Genomic DNA, 17,729 nt, shown 5'->3' with positions numbered 1-17,729 from the left:
GACGAAACCATAAAAGAATATAGATAATTATTTGTCACTTTTTCTTCACCAAAAAAAATAATTGATTGTTTTTGACCGTGAATTAATCCAGACACACCGTTAAGTCAGTTCTAATAGTTGAATCATGAATGAATCATTGGGTTATTAGTTACGAAATACTACTAAAATTAAATTTTGATGTGATTTTAATGTATAAATAATAATCTTTTATTAAATCAGAATGAAAAAAAAAATGCCGATATCAATTAAAGTTACCGAAGCAATCACCATTCACCAAAGAAATTTATTTGAAATTTGCGGAGTCTCCTAATCAACCCCGATCTTGAGAGTTCAGACTCCTCCTCAGTCCTTTCAGTAGCAGTTGATGAGTTATCCATCAGATAATTACGGATCAAATTACAATAACTTTATAGCCTAAGGTAAACTAAACTCATCTTCTATTGGCATTGTTTGTGAAATACGGGTTTTCCTCGACCCTGATATTGGAATTCATTAAAAAAAGGGGCTTCCTATGATTATTACATCATTTCTCTGATGGAAGTTCCCAAATCCCCTTCGAAATACAAACGAACCGCCAAACACAAATGGCTCATAAAATTTGCATTAGTCATTTTGGTTATGCTGCTATTGTTTCTGGGTTGATTTTGGGAAACTCAATGCGTCGTCGTATTACACCGTGGTTGTGGATTGTGGAGGCACTGGAACACGTGTGAATGTGTATGAGTGGATGGTAGGGGTAAAGGGAATAAGCAAAGGGAATTTGCCAGTGTTGCTTCACTCCTATCCTGATAATGCAACCAGGAGTAGTTCACTTTGGAAAAGTTATTGTGAATATCACTGTATGCAAACGGAACCTGGGTTACACAACATTTTAATGATTCTTTGGGAGTGAGGAAGGCTTTGGAGCCTTTGATTGTGTGGGCAGAGCATCTGGTGCCGCGAGAAATGCAAGGGAAAACTCCTGTTTTTGTCTTGGCTACTGCTGAGTTGAGGAGGCTCCCCAGGGAGGAGGCGAGCCGGGTCTTGGGGGACGTCGAGGCTGTTGTGAAAGATCATAACTTTATGTTTAGCAAGAGCTGGATAAGGTTTTTGAGTGGGAGGGAGGAAGCTTATTATGGTTGGGTGGCTTTGAACCACAAAATGGGCATGTTCGATAGCTACCCAGGGTCTCCCACTTTGGGACTTGTTGATTTGGGTGGCTCATCGTTGCAGGTTGTGGTAGAGATAGATGGTGCTGGGGATGATGTGCACATGATGAGATTGAAGCTCAGCTCAACAGAACCTCGGATTTTGGCATACTCATTGCCTGCATTTGGCTTAAATGATGCGTTTGATAGGACAGTTTCTCATGCTCAGGAACAATCAAAGTGTGGAAAGAACTGAGCTCAGACATCCTTGTCTGGTATCAACTTTTGCACAAAACTATACGTGCCTTTCTTGCTCTGGATTGGCTTCCATTTATCAGAAAAATCGCAGCCAACACCAGGAAAGTGAACATTATTCTTTACGTCTTACCGGAGAACTTGATAGGGAGCAATGCAAAGAACTAGCTATTGCTGCTGCTATGAACTTGAGTGATTCCAAAGTGTCACATCTGAACGTTAGCAAAAATTGTCAAGCTAGTTCATTTTCTGGTATTGGTAAGGGTATAATCATTTGTTTGCATTGTAGGTTTTTATTTTTTTTATTCATGCCTTACTTGTTTTTAATATTTTTTTCTGTAGAATATATATGTGAATTGAAAATTATAATAATTTCAGCAAAGCAAATGTTGGATGTATCACTTATCACTGGCTTAAGTAAAAAATGTGCAGTTTTGTTTTTGCCAAGTGGCTATATGAAGTTACTTTCATCTTCTCAACCTCTCACCTGTTCTCCAAAACTCACCCTTGTAAAATCATCAACATAAAAAATAGATCAAGCAGTAAGGAAACTTCACCCCATCCCATCTTTAATCATATCAAAAAGTTCATTCCTAAAATGTTGATAATGTGACTACAATTGGCTTGCGTCCACTTTTTCTTTACCATACATGTGCACCGCCCTATCTCCTAGATAGCTTAAGGAACATGGAAGAGGAAGGTGTTGTTATAGGTTCTGTTTATTATGGGCTGCTAGGAACTTACTCTATTTCATTGTGTACCTTGCAGGAACTGGTATACTTAATTTAACAGCTGTTGCACACCCAATCAAGTTTCATGCTTTATCTAGCTTCTTTTTTGTCTACAACAAGTACGGGTGAGTAAGTGGGCCGGCCCGCCCGCGTAGCCCGCCCCGCACTCTTACACGGATTTAAAATATTGGTCCGCCCCCGTCCTGCGGACCTTGCGGGCCTATTTTTTTTTTTTTAAATGCAATTTTAAAATAAATATATTTTTTTCTCTTAAAAAAATAACCAATTACACTCAATTATATATATATTTTTAAAAATTTCTTAATAAATCTCTAACAAATACTCAATTACAAAAGTTTTAAAACAATCAAATAAATTTTAACATAAATGCAAATAAATTTTGGACTGGGCTTTTAAGATTAATTAGGTTGTGGTTGAGCTTAACTGGTGGTTGCGGGTTTGCGGGCCAACCCACGGATCCCGCGGGCCAAACCCGCATAACCCGCAGATTATGCGGGACAGGCCTAAAATCCTATATAGCCATGGATTTTTAAAAAAATTTGGTACATAGTCCACGCGGACCACAGGCCCTGCGGGCCGGCCCATGGACGTGAACCCGTTTACCCACCCCTATCAACAAGCTAAAGTTAAGCCCAAGAACCAACTTAACTATGGTTTGGGAGTCAGGCAAGCAAATATGTTCAAATTTATGGTCTGGTTTGAGCAATGTTTCAGACAATCCAAATTATGCTGGACAATTTTGTTTGCAGGTGGCTTATATGGCATCATTGATTGAATATGGTCTGTGTCTTGGTGATGTTGAAATGGTATTTGGTCCAGGTGACATTTCATGGACCTTAGGAGCTGCATTGATTGAAGGGAAATTTCTGTGGTTAAATAGTACAAGCCACAAATTCCATGTTCTTATTTCAACTTTAAAGAATGTCAAGGTCATGTCTTCTCCAACTTTTCTCTTTGCTGTACTTCTATTGCTTTTATTGATTGTTTATTTTAGTCAAGTTAAGCTACCAATGCCAAGCAGGAGGGGCTTCTGTTCCTGGCTCATCTTTGCCGTCTTATACTCATGTAAGACGTTGATCTAACTAATAATATTCCAGTGTTCTTGTATCTTTCCATTGCATAAATTCATTTTGGAAGAACGACGAGATATTGAAGGTTTTTGAAATCAATGTTTATTTACTTGGCTCACCTAAAATTTTTAAAACCACACACCAATAGGAAACTTTTATCCCCAAAGTTTTCGTGTCAATTGTGCAATATTAAGGAAAAGTAGTTGAGGGATTGTCATGTATTTGCGGTTGCATTTTCATTTTTCAATTAATATAACCTGAAACAAAATATTTGTGTACCTAAAAGTTATCAAGTCTTATTTGGGGAATTTCTGAAATTAAGGATATGGCTTGAGAAGTTGAAAATATATGTGACATTATGAATATTTGTCAATGATTCAGTGCTTGTACAATGTTAACATTTGATATTAATAATGACTTGCTTGTATAAATTAATGTTTGAACATCAAATATATAAGTACGAAGAATCTTGCATGTTCAAAAGACTTTAAGTAAGATCCAATATTGTGGTATAATTGCTATAAACATTCTCAGTTACTTTAACTGATATTTCCTTTGCTCATTGTTCTTCCCTTTTTTTTTCTCTTTTTCTTGATTTTTATGGGTCTCCTAGTGGATCCTGGGACTAGGATAATGAAGGATAGCTTTCACTTGCTGCTGACTCCTTTAGTCTCTAGATTAGTTAGAGTTAGCTTTAACGCAATGTTACATGGCATATAGAAAATCATAGAAACTTACGTTTTGTAGTATGTTGATCGTAGTTGAAGACACTTAATTATAATCTATAACTAAACATAGATAATGACTTTTTGTGAAAGGAATGCTAGTAATCCACTCTTATACATGCGTAATTTTATTTAGTGAAATTCACAAGGGTCTCATTATTAAAGGATGTGGGTCTTACCTTATTTGGTAGGTCACACTCCCGATAACATAGCGTGTGTTGAAAAGAGCAGGTTATGAATGTTTCTCTTTTATTGTAATGGTTGCTTGTTGCATATAATTTCAATTTTCCTAGTTAGTGAAGTTCCCCTTGCCATACTTTTTTGTAAATCAGGGGAGGGAGATGGGGAAAGGAGTGTGGTACCTCATGTGTCATGAAGAATTGAACTAACCCCTGAACCCTGGTCTTACGAGAAATTTGAACCTTTTATTATCTATTTCTTCCCATCCTATCAAATACATAGAATTTAACTAAGAATACGTTTTCACAAACTAGGCCATGAAGAGACTAAGAGAGACACACAATTGCACTGATTCAAGTTGTAAAAAACACATTCTGATGTCTCTTAAAACATTATTGAGATTGGGCACCTGCTCAACTAGATCATCTCCTTGAGAATTGAACCTCAACTTAATCGACCTACTGGTCCCATTCTGTTTTTCATGCCAGAAAATAATTCCACTTAATATATCTTCTTAACACTAAAGATTCTATGCATAAGCTATGATCTAATTCTTATTTGGGTTTTTGGTTGAGTTAGTTTAAAATCTTTTTAAAAAATTGGTTTGAGTTAATTATTTAAACTAGACTAACACAATCCAACCTGAATATATTCAGTTGACCTACACACATTCACAATTTCATCCTATTACTATGTTAAGTTTGCAGCTTCTTCTTCCACTGTGGTATGCAGGAGTATCAGGTGCCATGATTCATGATATTACTTGTGTATATACGATCTATATAAACATGGGCAAGGGTGATTATCTATACTGTGGAAGGTCAATTTTCGTATGGTAAAATTCTTACACATTCTCCTGTTCTGTAACTTTGCCTTTGTTGTTTACTGTCTTAAAAAGCACCATGCACACTTGAAAACCCCACCACCCCTTGAAGAACATGCAGGCAAGTGGAATCCATTTGCAGGTTATTCAGTTTCAGTGTCATTGTCCATGCTACACTGACCTGACTTCTCATGTTTTGTCTTCTCTGCCTCCGCCTTTGCTCTAAAGTTTCCACCTTAGCACGCTTCTCGGCAACATTTTAAGTGCATAGAATCCACATCCAAACTTGGTCATTTTTTTGTCAACAAAAAATTGGACATCTGAAATCTGTATTGTCATTTCATGGCCCATTTGATCAGAGCATATAGGACTCAATTGACTGAGAAAACTAGAACATCAAAACCAAATACATAGAAAAATAGTTAACACTTGAACGCAAAGTTGAAATGGTGGAATGAATTTTCTTTAAAGCATAAAGAACATTAATTACAGAGTCTTGAATGCTTTAAATTTCTTTCAATGAACTGTTAACTTGTTGCATAGGGTAGAAAATGTCGGCTGAATATTTAAACATGTGTTACATTTATTTTTGGCCAAATAATCTATTTAGTTATTTATCTTATTTTTTGATTTATGTTAATCTTTTATCTTTTTAAAAATTCATTTTAATTTTTTATTTTTTAAAATTGATTTAAAATAATTCTTGTCTATCTAAAATTGATGTGGTTAATAAAATAAAAGTATTAACAACTAAGTTATTTTCTTTTCATCTTCCACCTTCTGTTCTTCTCTATGCTTCTTCCTCCTCTCTCTCTCTCTCTCTTCAAACCTCAAGCTGCAACGATGCATGACCACCACGCCGCCACCCCAACCTCGACCAAATACTCACCGCACCAGAAATCCAACTGCCCAAATCTCTATTCAGACCTTAAGCTGCAAAATCTACTCCTCCTCAACAGCGTTGACATCCTCTCTCTCTTTAGACCTCAAGCTGCAGAACCTCCTTCCACACGCCACTGACAACAGCAACGATACAGAAACTTCGTCAACAAGATTTCTATCAAGTTGTGCGCAAACAAGAATGACGCCATCGTTTTGAGGGGGAGAATTCATAGAAGAGGCACCACTACGAAGTGAGATAAATGCCTCGAAGAAAATGGGCCACGTAAATACGAGACCAGCCACAGAAATAAATGGAGTGAAATCAGATAGATGAGAAAAGAAATATATAAAGTTTTTTGGTTTAAAAGAAATGAAAAAAGGAAAGTAGATTATAAATAAAAATGTTGCTTTACCTTTATAATAACATTTTTTTTTTCTTTACTTCAACACGACTAAAATTACGTGCTATTTGAAATTCATTTTTGACAGGTTCCACTTTTAAAAGTTAGACTTAATGCATTTTTGAAAATAAGTTATACTTTTATGTCATATCAGTTTGGTTCAGTATTTTATATTTTTTTAATTTTATTTAACACTATATACTAATAAATAAAACTTTGTACAATATCTATATTTATATTATTTATTTGAAAATATATTTGTAAAATGAACCTTATATATGTAATTTATAGTTTTTTTAAACTCCATAATCTAAAAATATATAATAAGATAATGAGTGAAATTTATCCCTAAAAGTATGTGATAAATAAATTTTTAAAAAATGAAAAATATAAATTGAATTAATTTAACATTAAGTTTTATCGATTGAGAATCGATTTAATATTAACTTATGAAATTGAATAATTAATTTTATCATTAGATTAACTGCCAGATTAATTTAGCACGTTTCTTACTTGAGAAGTAAATTTAAATTTTTTATCTATCATAAATCAATTTAATTTATGAGTGTCTCGAACTTTCATGGTACAATGCTGTCAAAAATAGAGGAAAGCCGGTGGAGAAGGTAAAAGTTGGGAAATCCCTCCACCGCTAACGTAGTAGGAAGGAACACGATAATAGATAGAGTCGTGAAAAAAACACAGAATGGAGCTCATGCGAACTGTGTACCCAACCACCGCTGTTCCTCTTCCTCTTTCAAACCTTCCCGTTAGGACCAATTTCGCCGTTCGGTGTTCCAACGTTCACTCGCAACCGCAGCTCGACTCGCGCAAGGTAGCAACTTTAACAATTTTTCCATCCACCGCATTGCACTTTTTTTTTTTTATTCCTTTAAGTGCGCAATCACAGTTAAACGCTCGATTTTTATTTGACGGGTTAACATAATTAAATTCAATATCAGTATCCTCAATTCAATCATCTTGTTGATTACTGAGCAATTTTTTAAAAAAAAAGTTGCAGTTAGTTCTTGCAGTGAAGGAAAAGCTTGAAAAAGAACATCATAGTCTCCCTGTTGGCAGAAATGGAAGGGATGACGAAGATATGATACTGTGGTTTCTCAAAGATCGCAAGTTTTCTGTTGATGATGCTATTTACAAGTTGACTAAAGCCATTGTATCCTTCTTTTCATTATTATATCATTCTGGAATTTTATTCATAATCATTGTTTAGATTCTGCTTGTTTGTGGTGGTAGGAAATAAGTGAATTTGTCAATTTTTATTCTACTTGCTCATGTAGTTTGATATGAACCTAGTTGATGTGTCCGATGTGGATTGTTAACTTGGGCTGAGCTTAGGTGAGTGTTGACCGTGGTGTGCTCTAAGCAAACCTAGATTCAAGGTCTTTGGAGTTCAGCTTACCCTCTGGCAAGGTTGAGACACCATGGGGGATGGGTGTGTACCTGCAAAAAAGACACTCAGACTCTCAGTCATTAAGGAATCTACCAGCGTCAATATAGAATCCCGGTCAACACCCACCGGAGTTCAATTCAAGTCAATAGTTCACCTTGAACACGTCAATTAGGTCCAGTTCGGACAGATCATAATCAATCTTGTTCATGTTAGTTAATTAGATTAATTTTCATTCAAAATTTTCCACCTACTCAACTTGTTACTGTTCCTTCTACTCGATAAGAAATGGCGTCAAGATTTTGAGGTGTCTAAATTAACTGAAGAAGTCGTGAAAGATGCTCTTCAAACTGGAAAAGGATATGTACATGACTTTCTAGATATCAATGGCCAACCCGTGCTCGTGGTGGTTGGATCAAAGCATATTCCTCAAGTAAGAGTAGAAGTTATAGAATTTTTTTTTATAATCCAAAAATATAGAAGTTATAGGAATTAATAATTTATTGTGCTTTGTTACTTTATATTTCTCGTTATTTTTATGTCATGTGAAATGAAATCAATCAGAGAAAATGTAAGTATTGTTACTTGCATGCAACTAAAATTTGATGTCATGTGAAATGAAATCGATCAGAGAAAATGTAAGTATTGTTACTTGCATGCAGCTAAAATTTGATTGCCTAATTTTGCTACAAATTTTCTGTAGTACATACTGCATTTTCATCTATTAGTTTGTGGATATACCTCACATGTGACCAGCTCCTCCATAACCTTTGGAAAACTGTCTGTGACAATATGGATAAATAATTATGTCACAGGCACTGGACCCTGCAGACGACGAGAGGCTCTGTGTTTTCTTAATTGAGAAGGCATTGAGTAAGTTTCCAACTGGGAAAGAACAAATACTTACAATAGTTGATCTCAGAGGTTTCAGTACAGAAAATGCTGATCTTAAATTCTTGACATTCTTGGTAATATTTTTTACCATCTGCCAAATATCATTCATTAAGAAGTTTGTATTGTCATCACTAGAAAGCTGTACAAAGAGCATCACAAAAACTAATATTTTATTTTTGGCAGTTCGATATATTCTACTATTACTATCCCAAGCGATTGGCTCAAGTCCTATTTGTAGATGCACCTTTTGTTTTTAAGCCAATTTGGCAGCTAGTCAAGCCCATGTTAAAATCATATGCTTCTCTGGTAAGTGTTGCTCATTTGAATGTGCATTTATTAATATGAGAAAAAAAAAGTTATTTTTTCTCTTTATAAGGGAGTGCTGATAACTTGATATGCCTTGAATTTTGTAAATGGGGCACCTCAAATTATAACGCAACCAAATTTGTTGAACTCAAAATTGAGGGGAAAAAGGGAGGGACTGTGGTGAAGGTGGAGGGCTTGGGCTGATAGGGGTTTGTGGTGGACCTGACCCATTTTTGTGTATTTCCTTGGAATGTGAACTGGTTTATTGGGTTCTGAGTTATAAAAATAGGAGTGTTGTTCATTGTAATTGGATCTAACATCACAGAAATAGGAGGTATTTGCCTTTAGAAGGGTATCTCTACTGGTGGTAGCTGACCATGCATTTTCAACTTCTGAATTTGTGGTTGAGGGTTCATGTCTTAGACCCTTCCCATTAGGCTCAGGTATTTCCACGTCAATTATCATCAGGGGGCTAGGGACCATCCATGCAATCCCTCATTTCTTTGGGGTGGCGGCATGTAACTGACTTTACATTGTATGTGGTTACGTCAAATAGCAGAATGCTTTACACTTGGCTTATGTGATATTGAACGTAAGATTGTTGGCTCATATTTTGAAGTTGAACAAAACCATAATAGATTAATTTCAGCACTATTTTGTGTTAGATTTAGGTCTCTATGCTGCCCTGTCTTCACTTTCTTCTGCCCCCCGATTTTATTTTACAGGTGAGATTTTGCTCTGCAGAGACTGTTAGGAAGGAATATTTCACAGACGAAACTTTGCCACCAAGCTTCAGAGATTGAAAGTTGGATTATATAAAAAACTGCAGCAAACTTTACAAACACACTCTTATTTAGCATGTCTTGGAGTTTGAAAGACCAATATGTGGATCTGACGACAGCAACTCAACATTTATTTAGCTGAAAAAAATAGCTTCTTACTTAATATTCAGTTGAGAGGAACATTAGAAGAACAGTGCTGATATAAGCACCCTATTCCCTAGTTCTTGGAGATTGGGATTTGTGTTAAGAGAGGACATAGTGCTCAGCTCCTGTTGGGAAGAATACCATCTGGACGTAATACTGAAGAGACAAGTTCATATTCCGAGAAGACTGGTCTTGTGTTTTCCATGCGAGGAGCAAAATTTCATATTCAGTTTATTGCTTCCGTTTTGGCATTTCATCTTAATATGCTTACCAATATCTATTGTACAAGCGGTACAAACTAATGTTTTAAATGCATGGTATAATTTTTTTTTCAGTCACTCCAGTACTTCGAAATATAGGTAGGACTTAACAGACAATACGATTGGATGATTATAACTATTTAGTATAACATAGTCTTTAGTGGGAAATAAATAAAAGAGAAAAAGGGAAAAATATATCTTATTTGGTTCAAATATTTGGAGGGAGAGGAGGGGCCAAAGTCTCTCCTTTTCCATTATTACCAGAGTTTCTGATAGAGATTAATTGTAATAGAAAAAACAATACATTCATGTTCAACTTGTTTGAACACTCTAAACAGCTAAAATGATGGATGATTAACAATTTCACATATTAGGAATGAACTTTAATAATCTTAGATATGGGACTTAGATAATCGACACTAACCAACCAACTTTCACTTCATACACGACGTCCTTAGTGAGCATCATCCTTAGTGAGCATCATAAATAGTTATCAACTCGGTCACTGTCGTCATCTATAGTCATCTATAAGATAGAGAACAACACAAAAGAAGGTAAGTTTAATTCACCATTCATACACCTCAGAAAAACAATGATTTTAACATCAAGAGTTTCTTTTCAGGTATCCCACCTCACATGGGCGAAAAAACTTAACTTAAGGAGAAGATAATCATTTACAAATCGGACTAGTAAAGAATTCAGTAAAAACAAATGCTGTTAAATTATCCCAAGCATAGAATATTAAGAATTAAGATGAGAGATTAGTTTAATTTTAATATTTGGCCTCCAAGAAAGTGAGTTCATTACGCCAAAGAACTATTCCTTACAATGAAAACTCCAAATAAAGGAACTCTTAATAATAGGGATCAAGAGCAAGGGAGAAAATCTAGACAATATCCACTGCTTTAGGACCCCTACCATACCAAGTCTTAGTATGACTTTCTGGTACAATATCTCCACCAAGTGCTTTTAATTCTTCAATGATATCAAGAGTTACTGGTTTGTCATCAATTATGCTTATGGTCTTATATTTTCGCTCTTTAGCAGCCTGAATCACAACTCTTCCAATTTCACTATCCCCACAGTCCTGTACCAGCGTTGCACCTATTTGACAGAATTTTACCATTCAAGCCAAAAAGATCACTACCAAATACAATTTGTCTCAAGAAAAATAGTAAAATCTAATCTAACTCACATGCTAACCAAATAATTATTTGATCACGTACATGGCTGATTGTGTTAAGTGGAAAAAATGGGATGATTGAGGAAATGAAAATGTTTTAGTGCTTACTTTGTAATGCAATAGAAGGGGGTGTTCACCGTTTGCATTCAGCTCAACAAATGTTTCCACTTCTAACTGTTTTTTTAATGTGTTTAGCTATAGCATACAAAATTAAAAATTTAAATGTTTCTGTACCAAAAAATATATAAATGTTTGTGAGTTAATGGTCTTACACTGTAAAAACTTTTAACAGTTCCTTGTTTTAGACTTTTAGTGAATAGGATATTCAAATACTATTTTCATTTCTCAACGTATATACATTAACAAATTCCTTAACATGAAATTTACAAGATTATAAACATGGTAATTTTGATTTTCTCTGTTGAAACGACCAAATGATTATGATTTCAACCGTCAAGTTATTGTTTTCACAAGAGATTGATGGAAGTTCACATGTAAAGTTTGTGTCATCCGTGACATGCTTCTCAATGCTCATAAATGCTGCAAAGTAAAAGTATGAAATATTTTCTAAATTAGGAGTGCAAATGAGATGCAAATACCAGGTTTTAGAGAAACAGAATCCTAAAGCGAGAAAACGTTAATTCTGAGAGAAGAAACATTAGACATTGACATGGATCGAATGCCGATCCGAAAAATCGTGTTCCCATGGCTTCCCATTGAATTTTTCTTCTCCTTTCGGAATGAACTGATTTGTTTGTGGCTTTATGCCAACATTACCGCAGGATATGAAACACATTGATTTAGTTTTAACGGTGGTGTTGTTAAACCAAACTAAACTTACTTGGTTCACAAAGTAACACAACTAACCAAACTAAATATGAGTTTGAATATTCCAAATGTATTAGAAATAAACAAACTAAATATGGAACTATATAAAACTTTATTGGTCTAGTTGATAAAGATGTAATTCGAATTATATTTGCAGGTTGGGGAAGAAAGAAAGGAAAACACAATGAAGAAGAGAAAGGGGAAAAGTGGCAGCTAACAACATGCTGCGATAAATACATGGAGGGAGAACTTCATCACCCAGGATAATTTTACCCAGCTCGAACAGGATTGTCTCGAGTGATGGAAGAATACTAGACAAAAAGAAAAAAAAAAAATGCTAGAGCAGTGTTCTTTGCTAGGCAAAACTAACTTAACTAACCCCTAAACCAATGTATAACCGTATTTCACAATCTGGCAGGTTGTTCCAGTTCGCAGAAGGCGCCAACCTGAATTTCTCACGAATTCCAATGACCATTCCCGTGTTAACAACCATGGTCCCTGGAGCAGGTCCCCTTCAATACCAAGGCTATTACGTTAGCTTGTACTTACCGGTTAAGTTCCAAGGTGATCCGCCAGTGCCTCTTCGAGAACTCAATATTCAAGAAGTAGATTACCCTGTTGGTATGTTTACGTTTATGTAATGTAACTATCCTGAAACAGACTCGTGTGTGTGTGAAATTGTAAATAATAGGATTGTGTGAGCTTTTTCACATGATCATGTCATGGAAAATATATTGACTCACACTCACTTTAAAATGTCTAATCTGTTGTGCTGGAATCTATAGAAAAAGAAAAGATCTTTTTTCTTCCCTTTTGCAACTGTATCAAACTAACTGACACTAACTATTAGTGAAGTAAGAGTGTGGGCAAAGATGGGAAGCTGCTGTCTGGTTAAGTGGTTGTCCTAAATGCATTATTTTTGGCTTGCTATTCTTGTGACAATGTGGTTTGCTATTATGTAATGTGGTTCACTTTTTCAAACCTTGCTGGCAAGCAATCTTATATAAGAACAAAGAACCACTAGTGAAAGAAGGCATTTTGTCATTGTTTTTATTTTTACATTTTATAACTTGAACTAACTAAAAAGTCAAATCAAGACTTGCACCATGATTAACCCAAATAACAGAAAACAAGGTTAGGTTGTTGGATGAAATTTAATGCTGTTTTATTTATTTTTTCTTGCTGTCAAATTGATGCTTGTCCAAAGAAAAAAAAAATCTATTTTTACTGCAACCGGGCATTGTTAAGTGTACTGTCTATATAATATGCATTTGTCAAGTCGTCTGTCCGCAATGTACCTAATGAAACAAGGTTCCTAGCAGCCATCACAGAAACAGAACTTATAAGAACCCCTCCCTCTGTATTCATGTGGCTGTTCGGGAGCTGGGGTTGTCTGATAGCCACTTCTACCATAAAGGTGGACTTTATCTATATGTTAATCTTAATAATCAGAGGTGATATGGTTTCACATATCAACGTTTGAGATAATGAAATTTTGTGGTATCAATTTTCCTTAGATAGGATGCAAGTTTCCTTGTTGCTTGTTCAAGTTTTTACTCTGGCGATTTTAGAAGGGACAGTTTTGGAGAACGGGTGAGAAGATGAAAGAAACTTAATATAGCAATCAAACCAAACTGCACATTTCTTACTTAGTTCTGTCATTACTTCATCCAACATTTGCCGTGCTGAAAATGATGTTGTAATTTTCAATTAACACGCCTTCTACAGACTTAAAGACAGCTAGAAAAAATGAAATATCTTGTCAATTATCTGACTGTCGAATGTGAGTCATGGGACACTTTGGAATTGCTAAAGTTCGAAGCAGCAGCAACACTTAGTTCATTGCATTCTTTTTGTGATCTTGGGATATTTTTTAGCCGAAAGTGAAATACTAATCTCTTACCGAGATTCATTAAAAGAATGAATCACTCCTAACAGATATTCTTTTATACATAAATTTAGAAATTAAACTCCGGATCACATAGTTGATGCTAGTTCTTTGAATTGTTCCTAATCAAAGCTGCCCAATTTGTAGTTCAAAGCCACTCAACCATAAGCTTCTTCCCTCGCATTTAAAACTCTGGTCTAGCTCTTACTAAACATGAAGGAGTGATCTTTCACACCAAACCCGACATCTGCAAGACCCAGTAGCCAGGACAAAACTGAACTGTCACTGTCCTTCATGTGGCCACACAATCAAAGGCTGCAAAGTCTCTGTCACTCGATATTAATAAAGTTGTCTAAGGCAGTTCTATTTGCATAGATCTATTTCCTAATTACATTCTCACAATATGAATGCAACAAAGTTGGCAAGATCTATTTGCTTAGGCTCCATACTCTTACCATCCACTAGTACAAACACCAGAGCCCGGTGCTTCCATGACCATAGAACCAATGTGGAAATCGGCCAGTCAGGAATCTGATTGAGACATTGGATCGGTGGATCAATGATTGAATCGGTGGGTCAATAATTTGTCCTATTTGATCTCTCTCTATATATATAATTGTTAAGATTATGGAATTTCAGCAAATGATATCCTTAAGTCTAACCGGTAAATGCAAATATTAACAAACAAAGACACAATTAATCTATTAGTATTTACAACAGATTCATAAGTATAAATGTAATCGATAAGTATAACTAATTTGTAATTCTCTCTAGTATGGGTATGGATACACGGTACACAACCTTAGAAAAGTTTGGTACCTTAGAGTATACATAGATGGTACATTTCGATAACCTATTTAAATTTACAATATATTGTAATATATAAAATATGTTACTAATTAAAAATTTTAAAGAATAAATTATAAAGTAGATTTAGAATATGACAATTGTCAATTATACCATATCATTTCATTGAGAGTAGACTTATTTCATTGATACTTGATAGTCCTCGTTATGCTCTAGTGGTTGTGGTTCCATCTAAACACAGCTCTTTTTTCCTGTAATAATATAATTAGGAGCAATTAAATCCATACCTTCACTGGTAGATAAGGAATTCTAATATGTATCCCTCAAAAATATAAATTCAAAGTTTAATTCATACAAAAAAAAAACTTTCAAAAATAGAATTTTCGATGTCATATTATTCAAATACTTTCCTCATTTTCAATTCACAGATATTACCAAACTCAGTTAAATAAATTTTGTAAATTAAAAAATTCAAGAACGATTAAAATAAGTACTAAAGACATGTTTCCCTAAATTTAATTGAATAATTTTTTTAAAAAAACTAGAAAAATAACAAGTTATTATCATAAAAATAATTTAAAACATGAAGCTCGCAACTGTGGAAAAGATCTGAGATTAAATCACTTTCAATTTCAACCACTTCAATAGAAGCTAGTGAGGTAGTGGTTGAAAGATCTAAATAACAACAAATATTTTTAATGATTTAGAAACCTATTTTAAATTGCTCAAACAATGGGTAATCATGAAATCCCTTACTTATACTCAATAACTCTAAAAATATGTTTACTAAAAGTAAATATATGCCGAAAAATTATTTTTCAAATTTTGAGTTGTCTGTGTACCTCATGATCAAATAAATAAATTTTCAAGAAATGTAAAAAGTTGGCCAAGAATTGCTTGAGTTAAAAAGAAAAGCAGTAGGATTAAAAAAAATCTCTGCAATTTTAAAAAGAATACTTGTATTTGAGAAAACAATGGAGCACAAATCAAATAAAAACAATAGGAAGAGGGAAGCAAGACCAAATAAGGCAAGAAAAGGCCGTGGAAAAAAGAAGAGCAAATCAAATTTTAAGAGAATACTTTATTGTTTTTCCTAGATGCTTTTAGTCCTCCTTAATAATATCAATATATCATTCACCAAAAGAGAAAAAAATCATCTCACACCATGTTAGAAATACAAGTTCGATATTACTAAAAAATACTATAATTTTTTTCTACTGGAAAAAACTATAAATTTTAACAACATAAGAAATATTTGTGTTTGAAATTTTAATTTTAAAAAATCTTAATCTTAGTTTAGTTAATAAAATATTATTTATTGGTGATTTATAAATATCTCACTATACAAAGTGTTGATTGAAGGAATTTGATTATTAACTAAAAGGTTATAAACTATTTTGTTATATCAGATAACTAATTAAAGAAGAAAAACATTTTTTTATGATTTGATATAAAATTTTGTAAAGTACATATTAGAAAAATGAAGAAGACACACGCAAGAAGAATACGTATAGAAAATCTCTTGTTTTTTATTCTTTTTTAAAAAAGACTCAAACTCATGATACAAAAAAAAATAGAGTTTTAGCGATTTGTTATATATATATACTAAACAGTAAAACTAATTTATAATTTAATGAGATTATATTTTTAGTGATTTTTTAAATAAATAATATTTTTATTTTATTTTATTTAATCACTGAAAGTTAAAATATTTTTTAATTTTTATCATAAAATTATATTTTTATTTTAAAAACCATTTCCAAATATTTTTTCCCGTTTTTCATCATTTCCATCTTAGAAATAATATTCATATCTATTATTAAATATTCATTGATCATAATTATCTGATATTTATTGAAAATAAATAACAATTAATAATACGATTGATAATTTTTTATGGCTTTTTTAGGGTATAATCTCACTTGATAACTGAGGAGCTACTTTCTTAAAGTACGGTTCATGTTAAACTGGAAACTTTTTTTGATGATGTCTATTTTGATTTGGAATCTTAATATTTAAACAGCATATTAGTCGTTTGATTAATTCGACTCAAGGCATATAGGACCACGAATAATAAAATTATTCTTATCCACTTTTATGTCTTCACTTGTAAGGACTCTCAAATACATTTTTTGACCACTCATTTTACATGTCATAAATAAAATTAACGATAAAGTAAGATCTAAAAAGAAAGTTTGAAATTCACCGGAAAAAAAGTTTGAATTAAATGTTTTGTAATTTAAATCACATTTCTATCCAATTTAATTTTTTTTTTTTGTAAACGCAGTAGGTTTTTTAAACTCTTTCCATTTTCGCATTTCCCAACTATCTACTATTTGCGTTTGCGCAGCAAATATTTTCAGCAACTCAAATATTAATTAGCAACATGCATATAGGATAAACGAACAACTAATTATTTTATTGAGTTATTTAGGATAAACGAACAACTAATTATTTTATTGAATTATTTTTTATTTTTTATTTACTCCTCAGATGCCATTCTATAGTTCAAACTTCAAAGAAATATTGTTTAAACCAAGGTGACAGAGAATTCAGAGTTAATTATAATAATCTTTATAGTTGTGGATTTGATTCTATTTGACGCTATTAAAATCTTATTTGATAAACAATTCTATATGATATCATTCCTAACATTTTTTTTCTCGAAAATAACTTCATACAAAATATAATAAGATAATAAATATAAACACACTTCTCAACCAATTTTTAAAATTCTTTTTTATTATTATGTTATCGGTTAGTAGTATTTTATGGAGATTGAATTTAGTAGAATTTGAATCAATAATTTATTGATAATTTTTTAATCTTTGGTCATGTTGTTGGAGTTTAAAGTGTAATACTTCTCCATTATACAACTTTTTATTTTTTTTAATAAAATTAAATTATTTAAAAATAAAATAAAATATTAAAATTTGATAAATGTCGTATAACTTTAGTATAACGTGTAAAATAAAACTTAATCAATGTAATTTTGTAGAGTGAGGCTACTCCATATA

At 33.3% G+C, this 17,729-nt stretch overlaps 2 protein-coding genes and 1 non-coding gene across 5 annotated transcripts; all 3 read left to right on the top strand.

The window, feature by feature from the left end:
* Positions 1–293: 293 nt before the first annotated feature.
* Positions 294–10,080, top strand: LOC100816130 (phosphatidylinositol transfer protein CSR1). 3 transcript variants are annotated; one of them, XM_041015905.1, is made up of 9 exons: positions 294–1,640; positions 2,151–3,199; positions 4,842–4,944; positions 6,820–7,047; positions 7,228–7,386; positions 7,907–8,053; positions 8,436–8,588; positions 8,698–8,820; positions 9,546–10,080. In XM_041015905.1, exons 4-9 carry the CDS (start codon positions 6,919–6,921, stop codon positions 9,621–9,623), a joined length of 789 nt encoding a protein of 262 aa, XP_040871839.1. In that variant the 5' UTR covers positions 294–1,640; positions 2,151–3,199; positions 4,842–4,944; positions 6,820–6,918; the 3' UTR covers positions 9,624–10,080. The 3 variants fall into 3 exon arrangements, with proteins under 3 accessions (XP_040871839.1, XP_003525505.1, XP_006579575.1); XM_003525457.4 differs by lacking the exons at positions 294–1,640; positions 2,151–3,199; positions 4,842–4,944 and having other exon boundaries at positions 6,699–7,047; positions 7,234–7,386; XM_006579512.3 differs by lacking the exons at positions 294–1,640; positions 2,151–3,199; positions 4,842–4,944 and having other exon boundaries at positions 6,703–7,047.
* On the top strand, positions 946–3,211 carry LOC100820393 (probable apyrase 7). The gene is made up of 4 exons (XM_041015801.1): positions 946–1,341; positions 1,466–1,600; positions 2,884–2,953; positions 3,129–3,211. Exons 1-4 carry the CDS (start codon positions 946–948, stop codon positions 3,209–3,211), a joined length of 684 nt encoding a protein of 227 aa, XP_040871735.1.
* MIR5776 (microRNA MIR5776) lies at positions 7,541–7,778 on the top strand. Its single transcript, NR_126634.1, has one exon. It is a non-coding gene; the product is annotated as a microRNA MIR5776 (primary transcript).
* Positions 10,081–17,729: the final 7,649 nt, after the last annotated feature.

This window comes from Glycine max, chromosome 5 (assembly GCF_000004515.6).
Source record: "Glycine max cultivar Williams 82 chromosome 5, Glycine_max_v4.0, whole genome shotgun sequence".
NCBI classification, from domain to species: domain Eukaryota; kingdom Viridiplantae; phylum Streptophyta; class Magnoliopsida; order Fabales; family Fabaceae; genus Glycine; species Glycine max.
The sequence above is the reverse complement of the archived record's forward strand: the minus strand, read 5'-3'. Positions and strand labels throughout refer to the sequence as shown.